At 40.2% G+C, this 23,597-nt stretch overlaps 3 protein-coding genes across 3 annotated transcripts; 2 read left to right on the forward strand and 1 right to left on the reverse strand.

Annotated features, from left to right (window-relative positions):
- Positions 1-215: 215 nt before the first annotated feature.
- laptm4b (lysosomal protein transmembrane 4 beta) lies at positions 216-12,644 on the forward strand. The gene is made up of 7 exons (XM_018698016.2): positions 216-606; positions 1,689-1,806; positions 4,081-4,154; positions 4,283-4,405; positions 4,790-4,888; positions 6,841-6,936; positions 10,293-12,644. The coding sequence occupies exons 1-7, from the start codon at positions 514-516 to the stop codon at positions 10,365-10,367; spliced, it is 678 nt and encodes a 225-aa protein (XP_018553532.1). The 5' UTR covers positions 216-513; the 3' UTR covers positions 10,368-12,644.
- A 3,365-nt stretch (positions 12,645-16,009) lies between these two features.
- rpl30 (ribosomal protein L30) lies at positions 16,010-18,871 on the reverse strand. Its single transcript, XM_018698092.2, has 5 exons — positions 18,773-18,871; positions 18,608-18,658; positions 17,997-18,142; positions 17,068-17,198; positions 16,010-16,110 (listed from the first exon to the last, which is right to left on the reverse strand). The coding sequence occupies exons 2-5, from the start codon at positions 18,626-18,628 to the stop codon at positions 16,058-16,060; spliced, it is 351 nt and encodes a 116-aa protein (XP_018553608.1). The 5' UTR covers positions 18,629-18,658; positions 18,773-18,871; the 3' UTR covers positions 16,010-16,057.
- Positions 18,872-19,605: 734 nt separating this feature from the next.
- Positions 19,606-23,033, forward strand: si:dkey-284p5.3 (uncharacterized protein LOC557830 homolog). The gene is made up of 2 exons (XM_018698099.2): positions 19,606-20,029; positions 22,757-23,033. Exons 1-2 carry the CDS (start codon positions 19,939-19,941, stop codon positions 22,981-22,983), a joined length of 318 nt encoding a protein of 105 aa, XP_018553615.2. The 5' UTR covers positions 19,606-19,938; the 3' UTR covers positions 22,984-23,033.
- Positions 23,034-23,597: the final 564 nt, after the last annotated feature.

Genomic DNA, 23,597 nt, shown 5'->3' on the forward strand with positions numbered 1-23,597 from the left:
AATTGAATATTAGACTTCATGTAAATGTACTTACTGCTATTGTAGTGGCCCAACAACATTTTTTTGCCCCAGGCCCTCCCAGAAGATTAATCTAGCCCTGGCCTAAATATCTAATTTCCCCCAAATAATGAGTCAGTTGTGGAGAAAACTTTAAAGGCTGTCGACTGAGATAAATAAAACAAAAAGGCACCAAAATGTTTGACTGTGATTATAAAGCTTTTTCCATCCATCAACATCCACCATCCAGTCCTCGGAGCTTGGTCAAAATCCTCCTGCGGTCACGTGACTCCGGGATGAGCCAGATTAACGGCTCCCTGTTTTGCCAGGAGTCCACTTGCTGAAACAGGCGAACATCGGTTCAAACGCACGCTGGATGTGGCCGTCCTAGCACCAAGGACGTCGACTATCCTGTCTTCTCTTTTTTTTTTCTTCCCGGACATTGTACACTTGAATAATTCATTTTTTAAAAGGCAGCATTCATGAAATAGCTTGAAAACCGTAGCAGGTTAAAAGATGATTTCGCCGTGGGACCGGTGGTACTCGACGAGCTGCTGCCTTTGCTGCCATGTACGGACGGGCACCATTATTCTGGGAATATGGTATATGGTAAGTCACATTTTTCAACATTCATCACTCGATGTCAGGCCTATACGTCTTCAGCTTTGGCTAAAAATGCGGAACATGCCATTGGAATATGTTGTAAAAAAGCAAATGGCATTGAGTTTCATAGGAAAAAGCTAAGTTAGCTAGCTGCTGCTGTGTTTCATTTGTTTTTCGACTCTCGTTTTATTCATTCGGCTGCCAGGAAAGGGTTCTGTCATGGCTATTCTGATAATTTTTTAACATAATGTATTCATAATTTGCATCTACTTTTCCTTGCAGTGTGCGCTTTTTGCTGTGTAGAAATGATAACCTTAACCAGCCCATCCCATTTGATTTGTCCTACATCTGCACCGGTTAAATATAGAGTTTCCTTCTGTTTTTAACCCCCGGGATAACTTAAAGTTTTAAACATAGTGCAATAAGCCTGGTAAATCCCTGACCTTTAGTAGGCGTTAGTCCCCCTCTCTTTTTGACCCTACTACTAATCAAGTATGTGTCGTCAAACCGAGCAAAGGCCAGAAAAAACAACTAATACCTCCATAAATAACATGTTTTGATGCTAGATGAAACCCTAAGACTCATAAGGTCATTTGTGTAGATGAATGCTGCATTGACCCTGTAACACCATCAATGTTTCATATATCAACATCAGAGCAATTATAGTCAGTTGAGTTGTTTGTTCAACGAAACAAGTAATTTGAACGTCACCTTGGGCTCTATGAATGTGTGAATACTTGTTATTTCTACTATTTTCTGTTCATGTTATGGACTGAATAATTTATCCGAATACTAATGAATAAACTCCTTAATAGAAACATGGAAATAATTGTTGTGGCCCAAGTCACCATCTCATGATGCTTCATTGCAGTTTTGCTCAGCAGTCAGCAGCTGCCGTGTATCATATCTTAAAGAGTTACTAGATTCAGAAAGGTATCTTAGTCTAGTTACTTTTTTATGTTGTTCTAGTCAGACAGTTTCCACAGATACAATGGAAATTTCCAAAAGGATAATTAACTAACGAAGTACCTAAAGGTTAAACTCAACTGTGAAATATAATATTAATATTGATTTTAATTTCTCCACAGCTCATCAATGCAGTGGTCTTACTCATCTTGCTGTCTGCTCTCAATGACCCAATTCAGTACCGATACCACCTTACCAGCTCCGAGCTGGGAACTGACATTGATGTCATGGACGATGCAAGTGAGTGCAACTAATCCTCTCACTGTTACATGTCCGACTTGGTGTGAATTGTCCAGTGGTACAATTATATTCAGTGTCCTCAGTGAAGCAGTTTCTTATCTTGGATTAGGAATGACTTACAGAAACTAGAGCTGAAATGTGAGGATCTCTCTGTTTTGTATTACTGTAAGCTGTGATGGGCATATTTGTTATTTTCTAAAAAGTTACAGACAGAGAAACTAATCAATTAATTGAGAAGATGGATTAAATAATGATGAACATAATTGTTAGTTCCAGCCCTAAAAGAAGCCAGTTTCCAGTTGTTTTCCATCATTCAACCACAGATTTAAGATGTATCACTACTGAATGGCTGTGAAGGTTTACTTTGTTTTTTAGTGTTAGATGTCACCTAGATGGTATTTTACTGTTTGTTTGTTTTTTGTTTTTTTGTTTTCTTTTTTTATCATTATTTTTCAATTTCTCGTTAAACACTACTTGCTCATTCTCAAGAGTCCACTTACAAAAAATCTTATTTTGCCTCCCCTCTTTTCTGTTGATAATACACTGTTTCTAAAAAAAATGCAGTTAAATAATTGAGTGATTATTAAAATATTCAACAAAAGTTTAACAAAAAAAAAAAAAAGATTAAAAAACTGATTGTAAAAGTCCAGAGGTTATGGGTGAAATGGCTGAAACGTCAACATGATGTGTTGTTGAAAAAAGGCCCAAATCTCCAACACTGATGTTTCCCTAAGTGCATTCAGTTGTCTCCACAACAGATTTAAGTGAAAGAGTAAAATGTTTTAATCTCAGTACTACATCATCAATATTTTATGATACAATTAGTCAATTTACACTTATTTAATCTAATGTTTATTTCACTCAGCTTCATAAGGCTGATAAGTTAAAACATTTTAAATTTTAAGTGAAAAACTGACCATGAACAGTGAACACTGAAGCTGTTATCAAGATATTTCATTATTCAAGGCCCAGTAACAATATTCTTTGATTGTATTTCCAAGCTCTGCCAGAGAGCGAGCTCATTAAAATCAGCAGCATGTCCATACAGCCCCATGTGTTTCTGCCTTTCTGAAATCACCTCTGCTTTCTGCCCAGTGCTTCTTTTCCCAGAATGCTGCTCTCAGCAGCACAGACATAGCTGAGTAGGCGCGACTCAGTGGAGAACAAATCAAAGTGCATGTATATTTTCAGTGTTTCCCCTCCAGCTGCTATCATCATCACAGTCGCCTCTGGAACGCCACACACCCTGATTAAAAATGACTGCTCTAATTCTCCGTCGGATTAAAATGGCCATCTTGACTGACTCTCTGCTCTGATAGCGTTGTTGTCTGTGCCGCATCAGTCAAAATATAGAGGAAGATAGAGACAAGCTGCTGTCATGGTCTTGTGATTAATAGGCAGGTGTCAATAGCATTGATGTCACTGTGATCGTATGCAGAGATATCCTGAAATTAAAACTCAGATGTGTGGATGACGTCTGTGTGTGTGTGTGTGTGTGTGTGTGTGTGTGTGTGTGTGTGTGTGTGTGTGTGTGTGTGTGTGTTGGGAGGGTGAGAGGGGATGCCAGTGCGTTTGTGTGTGCATGTATTGTTTATATTTAGTATGTGTGAACATGTGTGTCTGTGCCTAGGGTGTGTGGTGAGGGATTAAGATGGAAGGGTATCCTCATTTCCTGGGTCTTAACACCGTATCAGCGCTGTAATAATCACTGTTGCTGAACATAAGGGAGAACTGACTATCATGACGACATGCAGTGGTTGCATTCAGTTTTTTCGTGTTGTGTTTTCATGCTAACAATGCTAACAAAAACCACCAGAAATGCATCAATTCCATTGTTCTCACAGGGAGCACTGAGTCCGATTACTGAGCTCATTACCTGCCAGTGCTGCATAGTGATCAGGGATCCTTTTTTTTAACCCAGCTATACAAATATCCTATCCTTAGTTTGTTTCCATGAAAATGTCTCATCAGTCACATTTCACAGCTGTGATAAAATGTGAGACAGGTGTTAAATCTTGTAAAATTTAGCGCCTCTTGCATAACAGTTATCCACGTGCTGATCATGTCTTGTCTCATGCAGATTGGGTGCTAAAAATAGTGAGGTTACTTAAGGTGCTTTGTTTTGTATAAATCCACGTCCCAATAAAGACTTCTGGATTACATCAGTGGATTCAAGGTTCCAGTAAAATTATGTGTTTTCTGCTGTTCTGTTTTTCATGGGTAAACTAGATTATCTGTTCTCACATTGTTCTTGTTTGTGTTTTCTCTCTGCAGATATCTGCATAGCCACTGCAATATCCCTACTCATGATTCTTATATGTGGTATGGCAACCTATGGTGCTTACAAGGTAAATAAATAATAGAAATGTTTGTAAAAAAAAATAAAAATCTGTTGTCAGCCAGACATGATCATAAACAAATTTGTGAATTTATGCTGTTTGAGTGTAAATCTTTTTTTTCAATCTCTCCCATAAAGCAACACGCTGCTTGGATCATTCCATTCTTCTGCTACCAAATCTTCGACTTTGCCCTTAACACACTGGTAGCTATTAGCGTGGTGGTTTATCCCAACACAGTGCAGGACTACCTCCAGCAGCTGGTGAGGATCAGTTCACTCTTCACAACTAAAAACACCCACTCAAATGACAAAAGTGCAGAGCATTGGCAGTCCAGGCATAGTTCACTGTTCGTGATAACTGTTCAACAACAAGGCAGATTCAGGAGTTAGCGCTTTATCTGTTGAGTAACGCTTCTAAAAAAAAAAAGAGGCATTCAGTGAGGAAAGGGCACCCAGGCATGAACGCGGATCTTAGTTATGCAGATTCAGTGTCCATTTCAGACTCTTTGGTTGTTCAGGACTTAAAGGTCAAGTTTTATCCACTTTGTTACTTCCTGTCTCACATGTCTCTTCATTGTTTTTTTTGTTTTGTTTTTTTCACTCCTGACATTTACTTATTTTATCTTCCTATCTTCCTTCGTTCAGCCGGGGACATTCCCTTACAAGGAGGACATCATGTCCACCAACAACATGTGCCTAGTTTTCGCAGTCCTCCTCTTCATTGGCTGCATCCTCTCCTTCAAGGTGAGCCCACAGAGTCTCTGTATCACTTTCATTCTCCCAGCCTGCCTCACTTTGGCTTTTATTGACTTTGGTAAATATCCACCAACTTCCATCTGAATGATATCTAAATCTGTGCAGATGCATAGAAAAAGGTACACTTGTAGAATATAATGATATATGACACACATTTTTATTGAACATTTGCTCATCACATTGCAATGTGATTAAGGCAATTAAGTTTCACACTGTGCGCACCTCATAGCAGTATGAACCATATGGCATGTATAATGAATCTGGCAGTGTGAACATTTTCATTATCAATGTCCTTCACAAGATTATCACACAGTCAGAGAGCGGTGGGTCAGGGACAACAGGAAACCAACTCCTGTCAGACTAATTCCCCCTTAATGCATGGATGATTCTCCAGGCGCAGCTACGCTCTGGGGCTCTGGGATGAGATGGGATATGAAGTTGCAGTCATCTGTACAATCAAATCAAGTTGTTTCTCCTCTAAGCTCAGATTGGAAATATTCTCAGCAGATATCCAAAGCCGGAGCCAGGGTTTTATGATAGGAAGCAGCCACTGGAAGACACACTGCTGGACTCGGCAGAGAGAGGAGTCATACATGTCATGACTCAGACAGAGAGCTTTGTTGCACAGAGTAGCTGAACCGCACATTGCTCCAAAATTCAGTATTAAAGATCAAATATAGATGTGCGCTTGCTCAACCCATGCAAACTTGACATTTGCCAAGCAAAATCAATGGAGGCCCAGTTTTATTGATGGGCTTTTACGGCATATTGGCCACTGTTCCCTATAGTGATTGAGTCAGTCCCCTGGAAAAGAGCCAGATCTGAAGTATCAGGGACGCATCCAGCTCTCAGCACGAGAGGCAGCACCTGCTAAAGTTCCTGCCGAAGCCAACGTCCTCCACTTGACTGCACTTGGCATGAATGACAGATATGGACAGGCAGGAAGAGGGAGGGCTCGAGAGATTAGAGAGGGAAGATACAAGGGTAGGATGTGGCAGATAAAAAGGTGTAGATAGATAGAAGCTTGGATGAATAAAAAGAGAGGCAGTGTGACACGCTGTAGAACGTAAAGGGGCAAGATGGTGAAACTCAGACTTTGTAGCAGTATGTACTGTCTGACAGAACAGTGGCTCTCTGGTACAGATTGTTATTGTACCTCACAAACAAAGTGGCTATTTTATTTCAAGGGTAAAAAAAAAAGTAAAAGTAAAGTTTGCACCTTGTTCAGAGGTATATTGATAGAATGTATTGCTTAAATAAAGAGTGCAGAGGCACACCAAACAAAATAAAGTGACAATAGGGACAATAACCTGATGTTTTACCGTAAAATAACAAAAACAAAATGCTCTATTTTATATAATCAAAATAACAAGTTGAACTAGTTGTATGCTGCTGTTAATGGTGCTGAAGTTGACCCCAGTTCAGAGTTGCTACCACAGTGAGGAGGTCAACTCAGCAGATGGTAAAGTGATTGGCTAGCAGTTCGCATGGCTTCCTGGATGGTTGGTTGCTCTTACTGCTGGCAGAGGTACCGACTCAGCAGGCTACTCACATACACACACAATGAGCCTCCTGTTCTTCTGCCAAGTCAGAAAAACTTAAACCTCAGAGCAGGAATAGGCTTACTGAAGCAAGAGATGCCTGATAAGTTGCTCTTGGTAAAATGTTGGAGGAAGAAACACAGGAGCAACATTGTCCAGGAAAATGTCCACATGCTATTTTTACAGCAGAATTGTTGTTTGCCCTTACTTGTCTTGATGCTAACAACGACAGCTTGTACATCACAGCCTTTATGAAGTTTTGACATGATGCATCTCTGCTGTCATCATCCCTAACCTTGATGAATGGATGAGATCACGACAAGCAGCGTCAGTAATAATGAAAAGTGGAGACACTGTCTCTGAAGGTCATTGTTTGTTCTTTGTTTTCACCCCCTACAGGCCTACCTGATTGGCTGCGTGTGGAACTGCTACAGATACGTGAGTGGCAGGGGCACCACAGAGGTCCTGGTTTATGTCACCACCAATGACACCACGGTGAGTCCTCACCTCAAGGACACAATGAAAATCTCCCCATCCTCGGATCATAATATAATTGCATTTGCACAGCATTTTTTATTTTTAACGGTTTTGGCTTACAAGCCTTTCAGTTCATTAGAGGTAAAGGTTTTGAGAAGTCATTGTCATCACTATGCGTAGCACATTAACTTGAATACGGTGTATCAAATGCTAGGTTCAACATCTAAGGTTTTACTGAGCTACACTAAAATCTAGACCATATTTACTTCTGTATGTTATTGCAGTTCAATGAGTTGATACCTCTAAATGTACAAGGTAAGGATTAGTTGTGATGTACATTATCATTTTTATATAGTTGAATTGTCCTTAGAGCAGCATTATAAAATTGAGAAATAAACATATTTAATTTTCAAAACTAATAAATGGAAAATTCTCAGAAAACCTCATTAATCTCAACCTCAGACTTGGGAAGTTAAATGAATCCATGTAACAAGAAGGTGGAAATGACTTTCTATTCATTGTGGGAAATAATTCAAAGATCAGAGAATATGTACAACTGATCTGTCTGTTGAAATCTTTATCCACACACTGTATATTCTAAGAAATGAAAAAATGAAATTGAAAAAAAAAAAAAAAAGCATTTTCAGAAAGTATTTTGTCCCATGCCTCCGTATATTTTGGTCATTTCACACATCAAATAACTTTTCCATTTCTAAGAGGTTCAGGTTAGTGTGGTCCTGCTGTCCTATGTGTAGTATTTAACCATTAATTAATTCATGCAAGTAGAATGAATGAGAGGAGTACCACAGGTGTAATGTTTGTACAGGAGATAAGGAAGAAATTAAGATTCACTTAAAGGTGATTAAATGCATGAAAATGTTAATTATGGACTCATTAAAATCCTACACATATTACTTTAGGAGTTGTATTGCAAATTACAAGTATTGTGAAGTAAATTATAGTAATTCCTAGAACCCCTAAATATATTATTTATAGTGTATCATAGACATAGAATAGCATACACTCAGTCCTATATACATTCTGTCGTTTAAATATCAAAGTACTGTCACCATGCAGTTTGTGTCAGTTGTGTACTTGGTGTGGGTCTCAGTACAGTAGGTGCTGTAGGTCATCCTGAGGTGTGATTGGCTCGCTGTTTAAAGCCGGTTGTCGTCCATCCCTCAGGGGATGACTCAGGGTGCTTCTGAGAGGCTTTAGCATAGTCATGGTTTCCATTTGTCTGTCCGTCTGTAATCCTCCACACTGATACATAAGACATTAATCTGTCTCACAACCGCTGTCGTCTCAATACGTAGCACTTCATCTGTCTGTCATTTTGTCCTTGTACCCGCCATGGCCCTGGTTCACTGCTGCTGTTTTTCACCTACAGGCAGGAGCTAATCCAGCAGGGTCTGGTGTCACATTGTGTATCGTATGGCCTTTTAAGTGAATTTTGGATATGTGCCAGTCTATTTTGTCTACTGCAGATATAATGGAGTATAGACACTGTTTTCCTCAGCCACAAAATAAGAAGGAAACCTGAATACATTTGTCATGAAAGCACTGAAATAAACAGTTTAATTCATTATTTCAGTTGATTGGAGGAAGAAAAGTGTAAAGATGTATATGTTTTTACACTCAATGTGATAACCTTTTACTGCCTTTTGTCAGGGCTCCATAAATAATGAGCCTGCATTGGCTTTTGTATGAATTTTAATTTTAGATTAATTTTAGATTTACAATTTTGTCACGAAGGTCATGATAAAACACTCATATTCGTTAGCGAATGGGAACTTATGAAAGTGAAGCGTATACTTTTTATGGATAAATGAACGCAGGAAAATCAGCTGTTTATTCAGATTAATTAGGAACAAAAAAGCAAAATAAAGCAAACAGTTGAAGCAAGTGGGTCAAAGTGAAGGCCACAGAACAAGCTGTGTGAATTTTAATGAGAGAAGTATCAGGGAACAAATAGAGTTTAAATGTAACCAATATCTGTGGCACACAGTTTAAACAGCTTTCATGTTGGCTTGAATAGTGACGATATGGTTTTATCATGACATTCCCTCTCCCCACACACAGCGGTGAATGAATGGAGCGCTCCATCTATTTTTACTATTAGAAAGCCGGCAGTGTGTCTAAATGGCTTTTTACAGCCTCGAACACCAAGTACCCAGCTGCTTATCTTCCCTGCTTTTATATAAATGCCATTAAAATGCACAAGGGTCGTCTCTCACCCCCTCCCTCCTCCTCCTCTCTCTATATATCTCTGTCCGTCCCCCTCTCCTCTCCTGGACATGTTACATAATTGTCTGCTTGTCCGCTTCATTTCAAATCCAGCCTGTGATGTGTTCGCCGGGCCTCCCTGGCTGTTTCACAATTCCATCCCCTCTGAGAATATTCTCTCTCTCACTTTCTCTCTGTCACTGAATTAGCAACAGGGCTGGTTTTATAACACCATTTACAGAGAAAGACCACTGGTAGAGAGGAGGCAGTCTGGCCACTAAAGCAGAGGGATATGTGTGCGTGGGGATGTTGGCCTTGCAGCAAGTAATGCCTTCTATAGGGGTGGAGTACAAAGAGTGTGAAGGAATCGGGGGGAAACACGCAACAGTGACCACGACTACATCTGAAATCACTTCCTATGTACTATATAGTGACCAACAGTGCCCTTAGAAACTCTCACAAATAAAAACGTAGCCATTCCTCCCACAAAATAATGATTTCCTGTGCACAAAATCTCATACACTGCTCGCTATAGATTAACCCGTGTGTTTATTACATAGGGATTAGTAAATGACTAAACACAGCAGTAATTTCAGGCAGCTTAAAGCGAGACTGTAACTTTTGCGTAACAGCAGCCCCTTTGACCACAAGTGACAGAAAAATAATTAAAACGTCATGTAGCAGTAGCTTAAGTAGGAAGGAGTTATGAAGTAAGTCAGTATTGTCAGTAACTCAACTATTTGTATCTGAAATTTGCTAAAATTAGCAAACATTTGCCACGACGAGCTGCTCATTTACATCAGAGAAAACACCCTGAGTGCTCTGAATTAAGTATTTTCACTTAAGTATGAAAGCTGACGTACAGAGCTAGCTGCTAGGTAGCTAGCTAGTAGTTTTTGAGGGCTTTCAACCACATCTCACAGACTTCTTTCAGCAATAGAACTGGCTCCGGTGTTGTCATGTGACCTGAGCGTAGATGTAGTTTAAAGCTCAGAAAAGTCTGGAAGTGGATCTTTGAGCTTTGATTATTTCAAAATACACAGTTTATAGTTACAGCATATGGTCATTTATATGTATATAGTTTATAACAGAATAGAGGACGTATGTGAGTTTGGACTGAGCCTCCTTTTTGTTCTGTTACATTTCAGGTTCTGCTGCCACCATACGAGGAAGCCATTGCCATCCCACCCAAGGAGCCTCCTCCCCAGTATATGGAGGCATGAGAGCCGTCCTCACTGCTGGATCCTATACCCCAAACACCCCCAAATACCCCTTACTCCCCCCTCCCCCCTCCCAACACTTACCACATCGGTCTCCAACAGTAGGACACTGACTCTGGCTGGAACATGTTGACAAACCAAGGCAAAACAATGTCATAGATGCTGGTTTCAGCTTGGATTCCTGCCAGCTGTATATTAGATTAGGCTGATCCTGAGCCAGTTTTGCCCATCAGCCCCACCCCACCCCACCCCCCACAATCACCCCTGGTTGTTGTGACGTATTGTCCTCCCCCTCTCGTCTCTTCTGTCCTCCTCAAAGGACAATATCTCTGCAACTTCTGAGACCGCTATCCCCGACCATCAGCAATGACAGCCCCTCCCTGTTGGCAGCTGCTCATCCACCCTGGTAGCATTTTAACTCTTACACGCCCTGAACACTCTGTCCCGACTTAATTTGCACTTTTCTTTGAGTGAAACGTGCACCCACCAGTCCGGCCACCAACTGTTAACCTTCCCAATACTGTGAATCTCCCTCATGGTCTTTGTCTAGAAACAAAAACTACCTGAAGAGAGATAGCGACAAAGAGAGAGAGAGAGAGAGAGAGAGAGAGAGAGAAGGAAAGCGACATACGTGATCAGTTATGCAAGAGCACTTTTTTCAGAAATTGACAAATTTCCTTCATTGAATGTAATGTTGGGGTATTTTTGTATGATCTTTTTGTATAACAGTAAAAAAAAACTGAGAGAAAAAGAAGTGAATAGCGAAAGACTGTCCTGCTGTGATTATATATCATCTGTGTATCGATGTAGCTCGTCCTGCAGGAAATCGTTTTGAAAAAGGTTCCTCGACCAATAACAACTACGTCTTCCTTTTGTGTCCATGTATCACACTGTCTCACTGTTCACCCATTGATTTCAGTCCAGTCACAGTTTATTCCAGTTTGCCTTCCTGCCCCCTTTTCCTGACATGAACTCCGAGATCTCAAAAGACTGGCATTAATGTAATGAAGCACTTATCACAAACCATACATGCTTTACACAGTCACACACTACAGATTCACATCCAAACAGGCAATACACGTCAAAAGTAAAAAGTGTTAACGTGTGGAAATGTTTCAGCTGAGATGTCTGTTTTGTGTTTCCACCGGGTTGCAGATGCAACAGCATTGACTGTGACTTTATTGTTTGTTTGTTTGTTGTTTTTTTTTTAACATGGATTACAGTGTATAATCTAATGTTTGAGTTGAGCTAACTTAGCTGGACTGAGGGGCATTTTCCTATAAAGACGCCGTGACGTGCTGCAGTACATGCAGAGACTGTATGCGTGTGTATGTTTGTGCGATTGTGTGTATCCGCTTGCCTGCGCGCTGTGTGTGGCATTATGATGTAACTTCTAGGTCCTTTATATGTAGGAACATGTCTTTTTTTTTTTCTTTTTGCACATGCAGTGATATCATGTTGAGATATTTTCTGTGCTTGTGACCTTTTTGACATTGAGGATGGATGGGGATATAAAGCATTGATTTAGCATTGCAGAATAGCACAAAATCAATAATATATGAAGCTAGTTAAACAGTGTAAATGCTTGTCTTTTGCCTAGAACTGTTCAGGCAATCAGTTGAGCATTATTAGAAACAAGAATGGAACAAATAATAATCCTGTTCTTTCCCATAATTCCCAAGTAGTATTTGTTATCAACTTAAAAAAGAACACAATAAACCAGAGTTACAGACTATGCAATAGTGCATTCAATGACTTGTTAGATGTGGAAATACACATACCATGACGTAGTGTTCCATTTGATACTATTACTGTAGTTGATAATATAGCCCTTTGTTGGTCCCTTCATCATCGTCCCCGTGTGAAGTATGACCACTGCTTCTGCAAATCCAACAAAGCTGAAAATGAAATTGCACTTTAAATGTCAGCGTGAGCTCACTGCAAACCAATGTGTTTGTGTTTTCTTCATCTTTACCATGCTATGCTGCAGTTAAGTGGTTCTAATAACGATTGGCCGTCCACACCTGGACGATACGAGCTCAAGCAAATCAATATTTACACTGTGCGATGAGACTGAAAAGCTGCAGAGCCGATGGATTCTCACGTGATTCTGAGCCGATTCGAGGAAAAAAAAACTTGTGTCTGGACGAGTGGACGGCTGATGCCTCATTTTATTAGAATCACTTGACTGTTCTCCATCGCTTTTCAATCACACACATCTTCTTGTTGGATCTGCATGAGCTCATGTCTTCAATTCTGAATAATAAAAAGCAAAATCTACCACTGTCTCCTGCTGGATTCATTTAATGAGTCATTGTTTTTTATATATACTTGAGCTTTTATCGTCATCTTGAGAAGCGCAAATAATAAAAACAATATTTATGAAGCTGAGTTCATGTACAGTTAAAAAAAACTATTAGGTTAAATTTAATGCTTGTATCAGTTCTTTTCAGTGTACAATCTATTCTCAAATTGTCACAAACATATATTGTTTTAGTGTATTTAATTTATCATTATTATTATTATTATTATTTGTCATCAGATTTTGTACACATACTACCAGAAGATGCAAATTATATTTTTTGATGTTTATTAATAGCAGTGGATATGAGATTGTCCAAATGTTTGCCTTGACACAGAAATAAAAGTTAAACAAGTGTTAATATGCAAGCCAGCCCAGCTCAACAGACTCTTACAACAGACAATAATATTAAAGCTCACTTTTTAAAAATATGGCCATGATATCAGTTACCTCTTTCTACTCCTAACATTTTAGGTAAATACGTCTCATTCTGACACTTGAGTTCCTGTTGGCATTTCTACTAATTGATACAAATTTTAAAAACTAAACATGGGTCTTTCTAATTGTCTTTTTGTCCTCTGTCATTCTTTTCCCCCAGAAAGTCTTCCAGCAATAAGCCTTTCCACAGCAGACATTTTGACTTGTCATCCCAAGAAAAGCACAGGTGTCATTAATCACGCTAACGGCTTTCACAACACCAGGGCCCTGAAACTGAAGCAACGACATGGAATCCAGCCATCGTTAATGTTATTGTTTACACCTGTGCTCATCCTGCTGTGACACGTCAAACTGTCTTCTGTGGTGAAACGCTTATTTGAAGGCAAGGAACCAACGAAAAACTGACACTAGAACCACTTAAATTGACTTATCTGTTTATTGTGGCAGGGTGCAGCTGACAGCATGCCCAACCTGTTCAAATTACAGGACGTCTGTGTCTTGTGATAGGGGGGAGTTGGCATCTTGGGAAACACCACTCAACAAAAATTAAATGCATCATAGGTTGAAATTGAGAACAGATGCTCACCAAGGCCTGAATGGACTGGTTCAGTGCCAAGAAATTCATCCTAAGTCAGTATCTGTTGTTTAAAACGCAGGATAAACTGGCCATAGTTCATACAGACTGTGCACTTCTATTATTAAGTTTCAAGAATATGATTGTTCAAAAAAATGGGTGTCAGGCTGTCATGCGTGCATCCCGCTGGCCTCAGAGATTCACTATCCCTCCCTCTCGGCTCAGCGACGGATGAATAAGCTGGCAGATCAGCAAGGATTTACCCGCCCGCCCCAAAATGGAGTCTGGCATTACCTTGGGTCCAACAGTAGGCTACCACACAGACACGCTCACCTACTTTCTCGACACTGGGACAGGGCAGAGAGGGAGGGGGGAAAAAACAACCCAAAAAAAAAAAAAAGTGGGTCACATTCTATCTCTTTTCTTGTTGAAATGCTTGTTGCATGCATGACATAAGCTTCAAAAAGGAGAGATATTTGTGAAAGAGGACAAGAGGCAGGATTCGTCTGACCTGGATAGTATTCAGATTCTCCACTGCAATGTCCCTTAATACACATTTTACCTTCAAGCAGACTGTCACAAATGACCACATACAATACCTAATGAGACTTCTATGTGAATTATCACCCAGGAATACACCCCCATTCTTTATAACTACAGAAAACTGCTGGGTGTGTGTCAAAAATGTGAAGGGGCTGGGGAGTGCAGTGGTGCACACTCTGTTAATTCACATCGTTATATTGTCCTCATTGGAAGCGGGGAATCTGCTGCACGTGAAGCAGATCAGCTGGGATGATTTCATTTGATTTAACTGGGAATCGAGAAAAGGGCTTATGGAGGCAGTGAATGGAAAAACTGGGCCAAACCGCTCGATGGATGATTGACAGATTACATATCTCTGCTTCTGGGTAAATGCACTGGGCCCTGTAGAGCAGCAAATTTATAGCAACAAGAATTAAATCCAGTCTTGACATTTGTGAGATTAATCTATAAAATTGTTACTTGCAAGTCTTTTACTTTGCAATGGCTTAACTTGTTTTCCATGAACCATCAAATAAATTCAAAACGTCTAAATTGCATGATGATGAGTCACATTTTATAGTTGTGGGGTCTAAAAGGTTAAAGAGGTAATCTAGTGATTTAGTTGTTGGGAGTTGACAGAGGCAAAGTAAAAGAGCATGTGTTAGATGGAGGCAGCAGAGGCTGAGATATCCTGACTTTTAAACCTTAGTGTGGGTCATCTTGTGCATTTTGACTTAAAATTTGACCATGTTAAAAAGCTCCAGAACAAGAGATGAAATGGACAGTGTTTTGTCAACTATCTTTGTGGAAATAAGTTGTTTCTACAGCTTGTATACTGGTTTGTATCTGCACTGTAGTTACAAAAAAACACTTCTTGCTCAAGGGAGAAGTAATCCATTTATCTCACTCTAAAGTCATATGTGTAACAGTCACTCAGGTTGGCAGGAGCTTCATCGTGCCTTTCAATTCACACATGGTGTCAACAGCTAACAAATGTACTGATGTTACACAAGTGCTGCAGTGATTCTAACATACTGATACTTAAAATTTCCTTATGTAAGCTCAGTGTTTGAAAGGCAAATGTCTTCATCGGTTATAAGTGAAGACTTTTTGTGCAGGAGTTGATTCTTCAGGTCTTAATTCAACTTCAAATATGTTACTATGTCACAAAGACATTTTGTAAAGCTAGCTATTAGTGTGAACTTTCAAGTAACACCTGCTGAATGTTCAAAAGATACCACGCACTGAACCATTTTGTTCTGGGTTTCTTTGAGGTTGACCAATATATATATACCTACAGCAGTGTGAGGATATCAGAGGCAGCCATCACCCTGTAAAGCCTTTAATACCTCTGAGAGGAGAATGTCCTTACTCGATTACAGTCAGCAGGCTGCAGATAATACAGCAGACGGTCATCCCCAAGGTTTATGTAAGTGAGAAAAAGAAAACACATTCTCAAACATCAACAGTTGCATAATTTTGACATCTATGTCATGATAAGCAGTCAGTTGGGTGGATCGTGGTGGTTTACATGCACACTCACATAATCACTGACGTCATGCTCTGTGACACAAGTCTCTGAAGAAGCTTCTACTGTTTTAAAATTTGGTTTCCATCACTGTTTGTGTTTTGTTCTATCAGCCTCGTAATGTAAACAACTTTGCGGAGTGAAGAGAAATCCCTCACATAACATCATCTGAAAAAATCAAAGAGCACACTGCTGCTCTCTAGGTGGACGTAGTGTTAACTACCATGTGTGGACAGGCAATTTACGGTATATGCAATAAGAAATGAAATGACAACAGCATCAACTGTTAACTCCGACTTTATTTATAACAACGGGGTGGGGGAACAGCTCTACTGGGCCTGCTGCTGCTGATCTGGCATGCTCCTGATGATGTCAGAATCGCCTGGAGAGGAAAAGATGATCAAAGAGTCAGTGGGTCAAAATTAATAAGTGCCACATGTGTAGTACAAAGACATCCAATCATATCCTGAGCATTAACAGACAATTATTTTAATACCCAGTGAAAATAAATAAAGTTGACAATACAACGATAAATGTCACCAATGGAGCATTAATGAACTGGCCAGAAAGCACTAGCAGCTAAACTGAGCGCTCCCGACTGGCTTTCATCTAGCAAACCACCAGTCCTGAATTGAACCACTTTGGTGAGCAGGTCCAACAGGCGCAAAAATTCACAGAGGAAACTAAATGACAGGAAATAAGATGTGTTTACGTAAGAGCTTTAAATCAATTCAGGAATTTATACAGTCTCTCATTTGTTGAGCTGCAGTGAGCTTGTGGGAAAGATTTTTTATTTTATTTTATTTTTTATCTCTTTTACTTTGCATCTAGCCTTCACATATCTGGCTGCTGGTCGACTAAACAACTGCATAAAATAGGTCTACATAAGGAGCAACCAAAATGTGACATTGTACATGCTGAATGCCAGTGTGTTAATACTAGGCTGCCAATGTATGGTGCTTCCAGGTGAACAGATTCACTGGATAGATGTGTATTCTCGCAAGAATCACTGAAATACTGTGATGAGGTGGGAAACTTTGGTTTGTGTCAGCAGGATCTCTTTGTTGCTGCTCAAACAGGCTCAGTGAGACCTGTCCCCCTATTGGCTAATGTTCATGCATCACTTTTTTAACTAGACAGTGCCTGGCACAAGGTCATGTCAGAAACATACACTTAGACTTTATTGATCCCTTTGGGATGACTCCCTCTTAGGAAATTAGTATTACATTCCCATTAGTCCCTTAATCAGTTTAAAATGGTTCGGCTAAATCTGAAATGGTCCTCACGAGTCAAACAACAAGCTCATCAGATGCTGTCTAACACCAAGACAGGTACTCACCGGGGTCAATGATCGCCAGTGTGCACACCCTGTAGTATTTGCCACAGGCTGTGCCAAGCTCAATGTTGTTTCCACTGTAATGGTGGACACCGGTCTTGGCCAGCATGGCATAGTACTCAATCTCAGATTTTCTGAAAAGAGCAGAGAGGCAAAGACAATGTGAGTTAAAGCAGCAAATACACCAAATTAACAAATGCATCAAACAGATGCAGACAAGTCCTGATACCCTTAGAAACTTTAAGAACTGACATCTGGCTGTACAGAAACTTGGATCATTGTAGTTTCATTTCACATTGTTTTTAATACCTTAGTCATCATGTGACATGCCAATAAAAAAAGACATTAATCTTCAAAAAAAATTATATTATTTTAAATCAACCCCAACGCAGAGTCCTGACGTGTTTATTGCACAACAAGCTTAATACACAATACTGTCAAAAACCTTTACATCTTTAACAGCATCTAAAGTTTTGATGTTTGATCACAATAAAAAAAAAAAAAACATGGAACATCAGATGTCGTAAGCATAGTTTTAGCTTTTCATCAATTGATCCATGACAACATCTAGCTACTTCCTGTTGATAAAACAAGATGATTACGAGATTGTGAACATGTTATTGCTGTGTATAACTGACAGCAAACAAAAACACAATACAATCTCCAGATGCACTGGACTTTCCTTCTGGAGTAAGCAGTGAAATGTAAATAAGTCTGAATTGAATGAACGAATGATGAGTCTGAATCATTACATGATTAGTATTACAGTCTGAGGGCCTAATTCTCACTTTATTCTCTGGATCTGATATTTGACGTGACCCCTGTTTAAAGCACTGCCAGTTTTTGATTGTAATTTATTTATATACTGTATTAGCTGAACTACATCAAACTCATAGCTTTAATAGTCTGAAACTGTGTTTATCATCACATACCTGAGGGCAGGGCAGTTGTTGGCCAGGATGACCAGCTTGGCTTTTCCCTGACGGATCATCTTCTGGGATTGTTTGTAGCCCAGGACGTATTTTCCACTCTTCATCACCAGCTGGAGACGGGAGTTGATGGACTCCATGGACTTTTTCTATACAAACACCGACGCACATTTCTTAAGTCTCGGCGACAGCACACGAGCTACAATGCTAACTTCCACCACTGTACCAACGTTGTAGTCACAAGTCACATGGTAGAGATAATAATTTGACATTTAACAGACTGACACAGAGAGCAGCGTGTTACGTATGTTTTAGGATACAGTTATGGTAACTGTTGTCACTTTACTGACATTTTGCTGTTGTTGGAGTTAGCAAACTAGCATTAGCTAATTAGCCGACGTCAGACAAACATATGGATAAACAGTAATAAAGCAGATAAACAGCTGGTAGGGGCGCCTGTAAATCTTGGCTGCAACATTTCAACGCTTCATTGTATACGCTGAGTACTAATAATACATTAATAATGGCAGTTGCGGTGCAACTTAACAGGCCCTGACAGAAACACTTGTCCACGTGAAGCAGCGTGCGCCCCGGCCCGACCCCACCGTACTCACCGTCTTCTTTGCGGCCACCATGTTTGCGGTTTAGTCCACACACCGGCCAACCTGCGGGCGACAAAAGGGAAGGGGAAGACTTTCGTTAATGTCTTGATAGAAACAAAATGCCAAAATGTCGAGAAATCGGTGGGTTTTATTGAGAAAACTCGGAGCTCTGCTTACTGTGAGATGTCTCCTAATATGGCCTCGGCGAGAAAGGAAGGCCCATGGTGCACCGCGCCGCTATCTGTCGGGGAGGCTGCGCAGAAGGGTACTGCGCAGAACACTCACTGCAGATAATTTAAAGATCTTTTTTTGACAAATAGGTCAATAATCAACACATAAAACCGATCTATGTCAAACACAAAACACATGAGCAAGGCAGTTTAAGGTAACTACACATTATAGGGGTTATTACAGTGTAAAAATACTTCTTGATAAAGTAAAAATCCTGCATTCAAAACTTTATTCAAATAAAAGTACAGATAAGTCGGCAGTCAGAAGCAATTCTATTATATAAACTGTTGGGTAGTTTAATCTATTATCGCATTTTATAAATTGATCAAGTGTTTTAAATGGGAAATGTAAAGTTAAATCTCAAACATTGTGACTTTATTCCACAACGTTCGAAATATTGTCCTTTGAACCCCACTATATGTATTTGATAAATACTGTTTTTATTTTGAAACCGATTATAACTCTCTGCCAGAGGCTTTTCTGCTGGTTACTGGAGTTCTTTAAGTCATTTTTTCTGCTTATACTTAAGTGGAATTATGAATGCAGGACTCTTTCTTATAAAGCATTTTTGCAGCGTGGCGCTGGTCCTGCAGTGGTTCCACTGGACAGTACACTGCCCCAGTAACTTTTGATTTAGAAGCACTTGGCGTGGGGTTGGGGGGGGGGGGGGAGTTTTTGGTGAGTTTTTGGATCGGTGAAGAAAATGTTACTCGTTCTCTTACCCCGCCCCAAGAGGTGGCCGCTGCACCCTAGCTGAATAATGTATTTTTGTCCCTGCGCCAGCCTCTTGGAAACAGCCTAAGTTACAGTACACAACAAAGAGCCCATATTTCATCCGGCGTGTCCACCTGCTTAGAAATTTGCAACCGCAACACAAGGAGCTGAACGCATTTTACTGGAGGAGGTGCCACGGTGCGCAATTACGCACAGGAGTAGAGGAATCTGACGACCGGTCAGTCTGTTTTTCCTCCTCCCGGGAATTCGCTCACTATAGTTTTGACTCCTCTCTATTTGTCGAAGTGATATCTATGCGCGACGTCATACGGTGCGGCTACAGCCTCACCTCTCAACTCTGAAGTTAACCGTCCAGTTATCTATGTGCTCAGGACAGGATGGGATGCTCCACCAGTTCGCAAACTTCAGCGGTAGACACGACTCGACCCGGTGCTAAGCCCGAGGAGAGCAACGGAGCCAGCACTACAGGTGATGCAGAGCGCTTTATATTATATCTAAGTATATATGATCTGAAAAAATATGATTATAACATATTTGGAATGACATATGTTCATGCAGCTGGGTATCATTCACTGCACTAAACAAAAGTATTAAGTGAATGAATTTGTAAAAAAAAAAAATAATGGTGTCAGAGGCAATGATTTCCTAAACAAAAAATAATTCTGACATACTGTAGTTTAGTAATTTGTATGTAAAATAATGTCAATTTCATAAAGTGAAATCATCCATTTCTTTAGATGGCTTAATATATTGGCCATAATATATCTGTAAACATCAATTTACCTCAATGATATTACTCAGATTATGTCTATAAATACTGAATGAAATAATAAATATATATATAAGTTATTTTATTTCATCACATATAACCTTGTAGCATGATGGTGGAAATGGTGTCATCGTGGAAGTTCACTGCTGTCTCCATATATAGACATTTAATTATATTCTAGTGAGCAATGTTCTGATAAGGCACAATCTGGATGCAAATTAACACCACTGCATTCCTCTGGGTACAGTATCTTTATTTTTAGCGAGGCCGACAGGATGGGAAAGTTTATTGTCATTATTTAACAGCGGTTCCTGGCTCTGTCTTTCCCCTGAGAGAGACAGTGGCATGAGAGCAGATTTGGTGACGGTCTACGGTTTCAATAGGAAATGGAGAAGCCGCTTTGGACACTCCTTTGTTGTAGTGGGTCAGAGATGGCCCGGGCACGGTGCAAACTAGCACACGTTTCGGAGTGAAACACCAACACTGGATCCTGTGTTTGCGTTTAGCAGTGTTAAGAAAGAGTAGGAGCTTATAAATATGTGCAGGACAAATGTAAAGCACTGTGTCCAACTGTAATAAATGTGACTGTTTGCAGATCTGCCAGCATAAGCATTATTTGACCCTTCAGAGAATAAGTAGGTGGTAAAAGATTCACTGAGTGGGACCACCACTGAGCAAGTGTCTGTTCTTATTCTCCTTTTTAAAGAGACACACATTCCTGCACTCTCTCCAAAGTCAGCATAGACTTGCAGTGATGTACTGAGCTGAGATGCCTCTGATGCTGATTAAATATGTTTTTAAGCTTATATAGTGCAGCTGACCCTGACCTTTGACCTCCAAAAAGGTGAAAAGCTAAAGGAGAGTCTTCGCTACAACTCTTCATAAAGTATAATGTCGTTGTTGTCGGCTGAGGTTGGCAGAGCTTCAGATCTCACTTTGCAAATCTCTCTGTGTTTATCAGCCGGATGACATTGAACAGCGAGGTGTTCTGTTGTCATCGTCTTAGAGGTTAAATGGAAATTTGTCAGGATGTTTTCTTATGTTTGCATGTGGCTTATCTCCTCTCCCTTCATGCTACTTGTCACTTCCAAGGAAGAGAAATGGTGACATTTATTAACCCATCGTTTATTCAGTTGAAGACGTGTGAGAGTGTCACTGTCAGCAGCACCTCCTGTCTGACATACTGACTTACACATTCTTTACAGTCACAACACAAAAAGTAATATTATTCAAAGTCTTTTTGGGGGAAACAGTGATAATTATCATGTAAAATGTTCCTATTTTGGAAAAGACGTCTCATTTATACAAATTATTTCTGTATATATTGCACAGGAATCTCCAAAGTCTCCTGCCCCTCTCCGAATTTCCCGTAGTCTTTCTTCTTCTTAATGACATCAAGTCTGTTTCAGGGAGCACTTTGTTTACTCACTTTGCTTCAAGAAACTGTGACAACATTAAAGTCAATGGTCAAGACGTCAATGATCCATGCAAATACTTGCAATGCAAATCTTTCAGAAAAAGGGTTACAAGGAAGTGATACATAACATCACTGAACACACAGCAACCTGTTCACTGAGTTGCGAGGCTGTTAATGTTTGTTAACAACAACCCACACAATCATTAACTCTTTGTGTCAGTGGAGGTCTCTTTACGCTTTCTACCCAATGATCAGTGCTCAGTTGATCTATAATTGTATTTTCAGGGATGTTTCTCTTCTCTATTTGGGTGAACCTGATTGCTTTACACGGTCCACTGGTTAGAGACTAAAGTCTAAGCCTCATAACAGAAGTCCTTTTCAAACATCAGATTCTTATCTTCACATTAGCCCCATTCTTTAATCACAAAGTACAATGAAATTCAGCATACAGTCTAACATTTGCAAATGAAGTCTACAAAACTTGACTGTTGTATGGCACCTATGATAATATTAGTAATGCAGACTGGTCCTTCTGGTTTTGGATTAAGTAAACTCTACAGGTGTGACAATGGCAACACAAACATAAAGTAAAACAAGAGTACAGTACTGATGCCCCAAACTGTCTCACATTTAAATAATGAAATGAAATGATGTGAAGTGGGAGACCTTTTTACAGTTACTTTACTTTTTGGGGGCATTTTATTTTAATCACAGACAATTCAAGATGACAGGAAATGTAGGAGAGAAAAAAGCCCCACTGGCCAGACTTGAACCAGGGATGTGCTTGGAGTCTTAACCCCAACACAGGGGCAGCCTGTAGTGAGGGAGACTTTACCATAACCCGACAAATGCATGTGAGGAAACTCAAACAGACATGACAGTATTAGTAGAGGTATGTCTTAGGAGATTTACTGTAAATTTGATCTAGTTTTATACTTTATATGTTAGTTTTGTTTTATTTACATGGATCATGTGCTGTGCTAATACTTTAAAACTGTATTCCTGACAGGGGCAGCCAACGAAAATGGCAAAGTAGGTGAGGACAGCGAAACTCTTCCGGACCAAACGCCCCCTGGGGACGGCGATGCTAAACCTGCTGCAGGTGAACCTGCTGCAGCTGCCACACCTGCAGACAGTGCTGCTGCAGCTCCGCCAGCGGGGGGAGGAGCCTCAGCCTGCGGCAGACAGTCCACCTGCAGCAGAGGCAGCGCCGCCGGCAGCAGACAGCACTACTGAGACAGCAGCCGCCGGCTCCTCTGAGCCTGCGGCCGCTCCCCCAGAGCAAGGGTAGGTTTGAGTGAGAAGAAGAGCAGTGTGAAAGGTCAGAGACAAGTTACTTTTCCTTTCATCCCACATGGCAAAATAAGGCCTTAGCAGATATTTCAATCCCAAACATCCCATAAAGAACCATTCCAATGTAGATTTTGGGGATTTTAGTGGACTGTGACCTACAGAAAATCATACTGAAGTTCCACTAAAGTTTTCTTGTAACTCTCCTCAACATCCTCACATGAACAACCTCACTGTGTCTTGGCAAAATGAATTTAAGCTTTAAGCTATCAGCTGAGTTTTTGCAAGGCTCTAAGCACCTATTCATTTTGTACAATTTTCAATGCAAATTACACCTCTGTCTTCTACAATATGCTTTATCTCCCAACACTGTGGCATGTGTCAGACTTACTCACAGAGTTATAAAGCTGATAAGGGCAGAGCTGCATGCCTTGTGTGTGCATTTCAGAATGTCCCTCATCAACCACTGTTACTGTTTTCTCCTTGACAATAATCACAGTATATGTGTCCCATCGAGGGAAGGCCAAGTTATCAGGGACAAAATGTACAATTGTTTCCAA

The sequence above is a fragment of the Lates calcarifer genome, linkage group LG3, assembly GCF_001640805.2.
Source record: "Lates calcarifer isolate ASB-BC8 linkage group LG3, TLL_Latcal_v3, whole genome shotgun sequence".
Lineage (NCBI taxonomy): Eukaryota > Metazoa > Chordata > Actinopteri > Centropomidae > Lates > Lates calcarifer.

Excerpts from the sequence above, each read along its gene's own strand:
- laptm4b (XM_018698016.2), top strand. The coding sequence starts at position 514 with ATGATTTCGCCGTGGGACCGGTGGTACTCGACGAGCTGCTGCCTTTGC. Across the intron at positions 607-1,688 it reads TTCTGGGAATATGGTATATG|CTCATCAATGCAGTGGTCTT; the intron begins GTAAGTCACATT and ends ATTTCTCCACAG. Across the intron at positions 4,406-4,789 it reads AGGACTACCTCCAGCAGCTG|CCGGGGACATTCCCTTACAA; the intron begins GTGAGGATCAGT and ends TCCTTCGTTCAG.
- rpl30 (XM_018698092.2), bottom strand. The coding sequence starts at position 18,628 with ATGGTGGCCGCAAAGAAGACG. Across the intron at positions 18,143-18,607 it reads TGGTGGCCGCAAAGAAGACG|AAAAAGTCCATGGAGTCCAT; the intron begins GTGAGTACGGTG and ends GTGTTTGTATAG. Across the intron at positions 17,199-17,996 it reads AACAACTGCCCTGCCCTCAG|AAAATCTGAGATTGAGTACT; the intron begins GTATGTGATGAT and ends TGCTCTTTTCAG.
- si:dkey-284p5.3 (XM_018698099.2), top strand. The coding sequence starts at position 19,939 with ATGGGATGCTCCACCAGTTCGCAAACTTCAGCGGTAGACACGACTCGA. Across the intron at positions 20,030-22,756 it reads CAACGGAGCCAGCACTACAG|GGGCAGCCAACGAAAATGGC; the intron begins GTGATGCAGAGC and ends TATTCCTGACAG.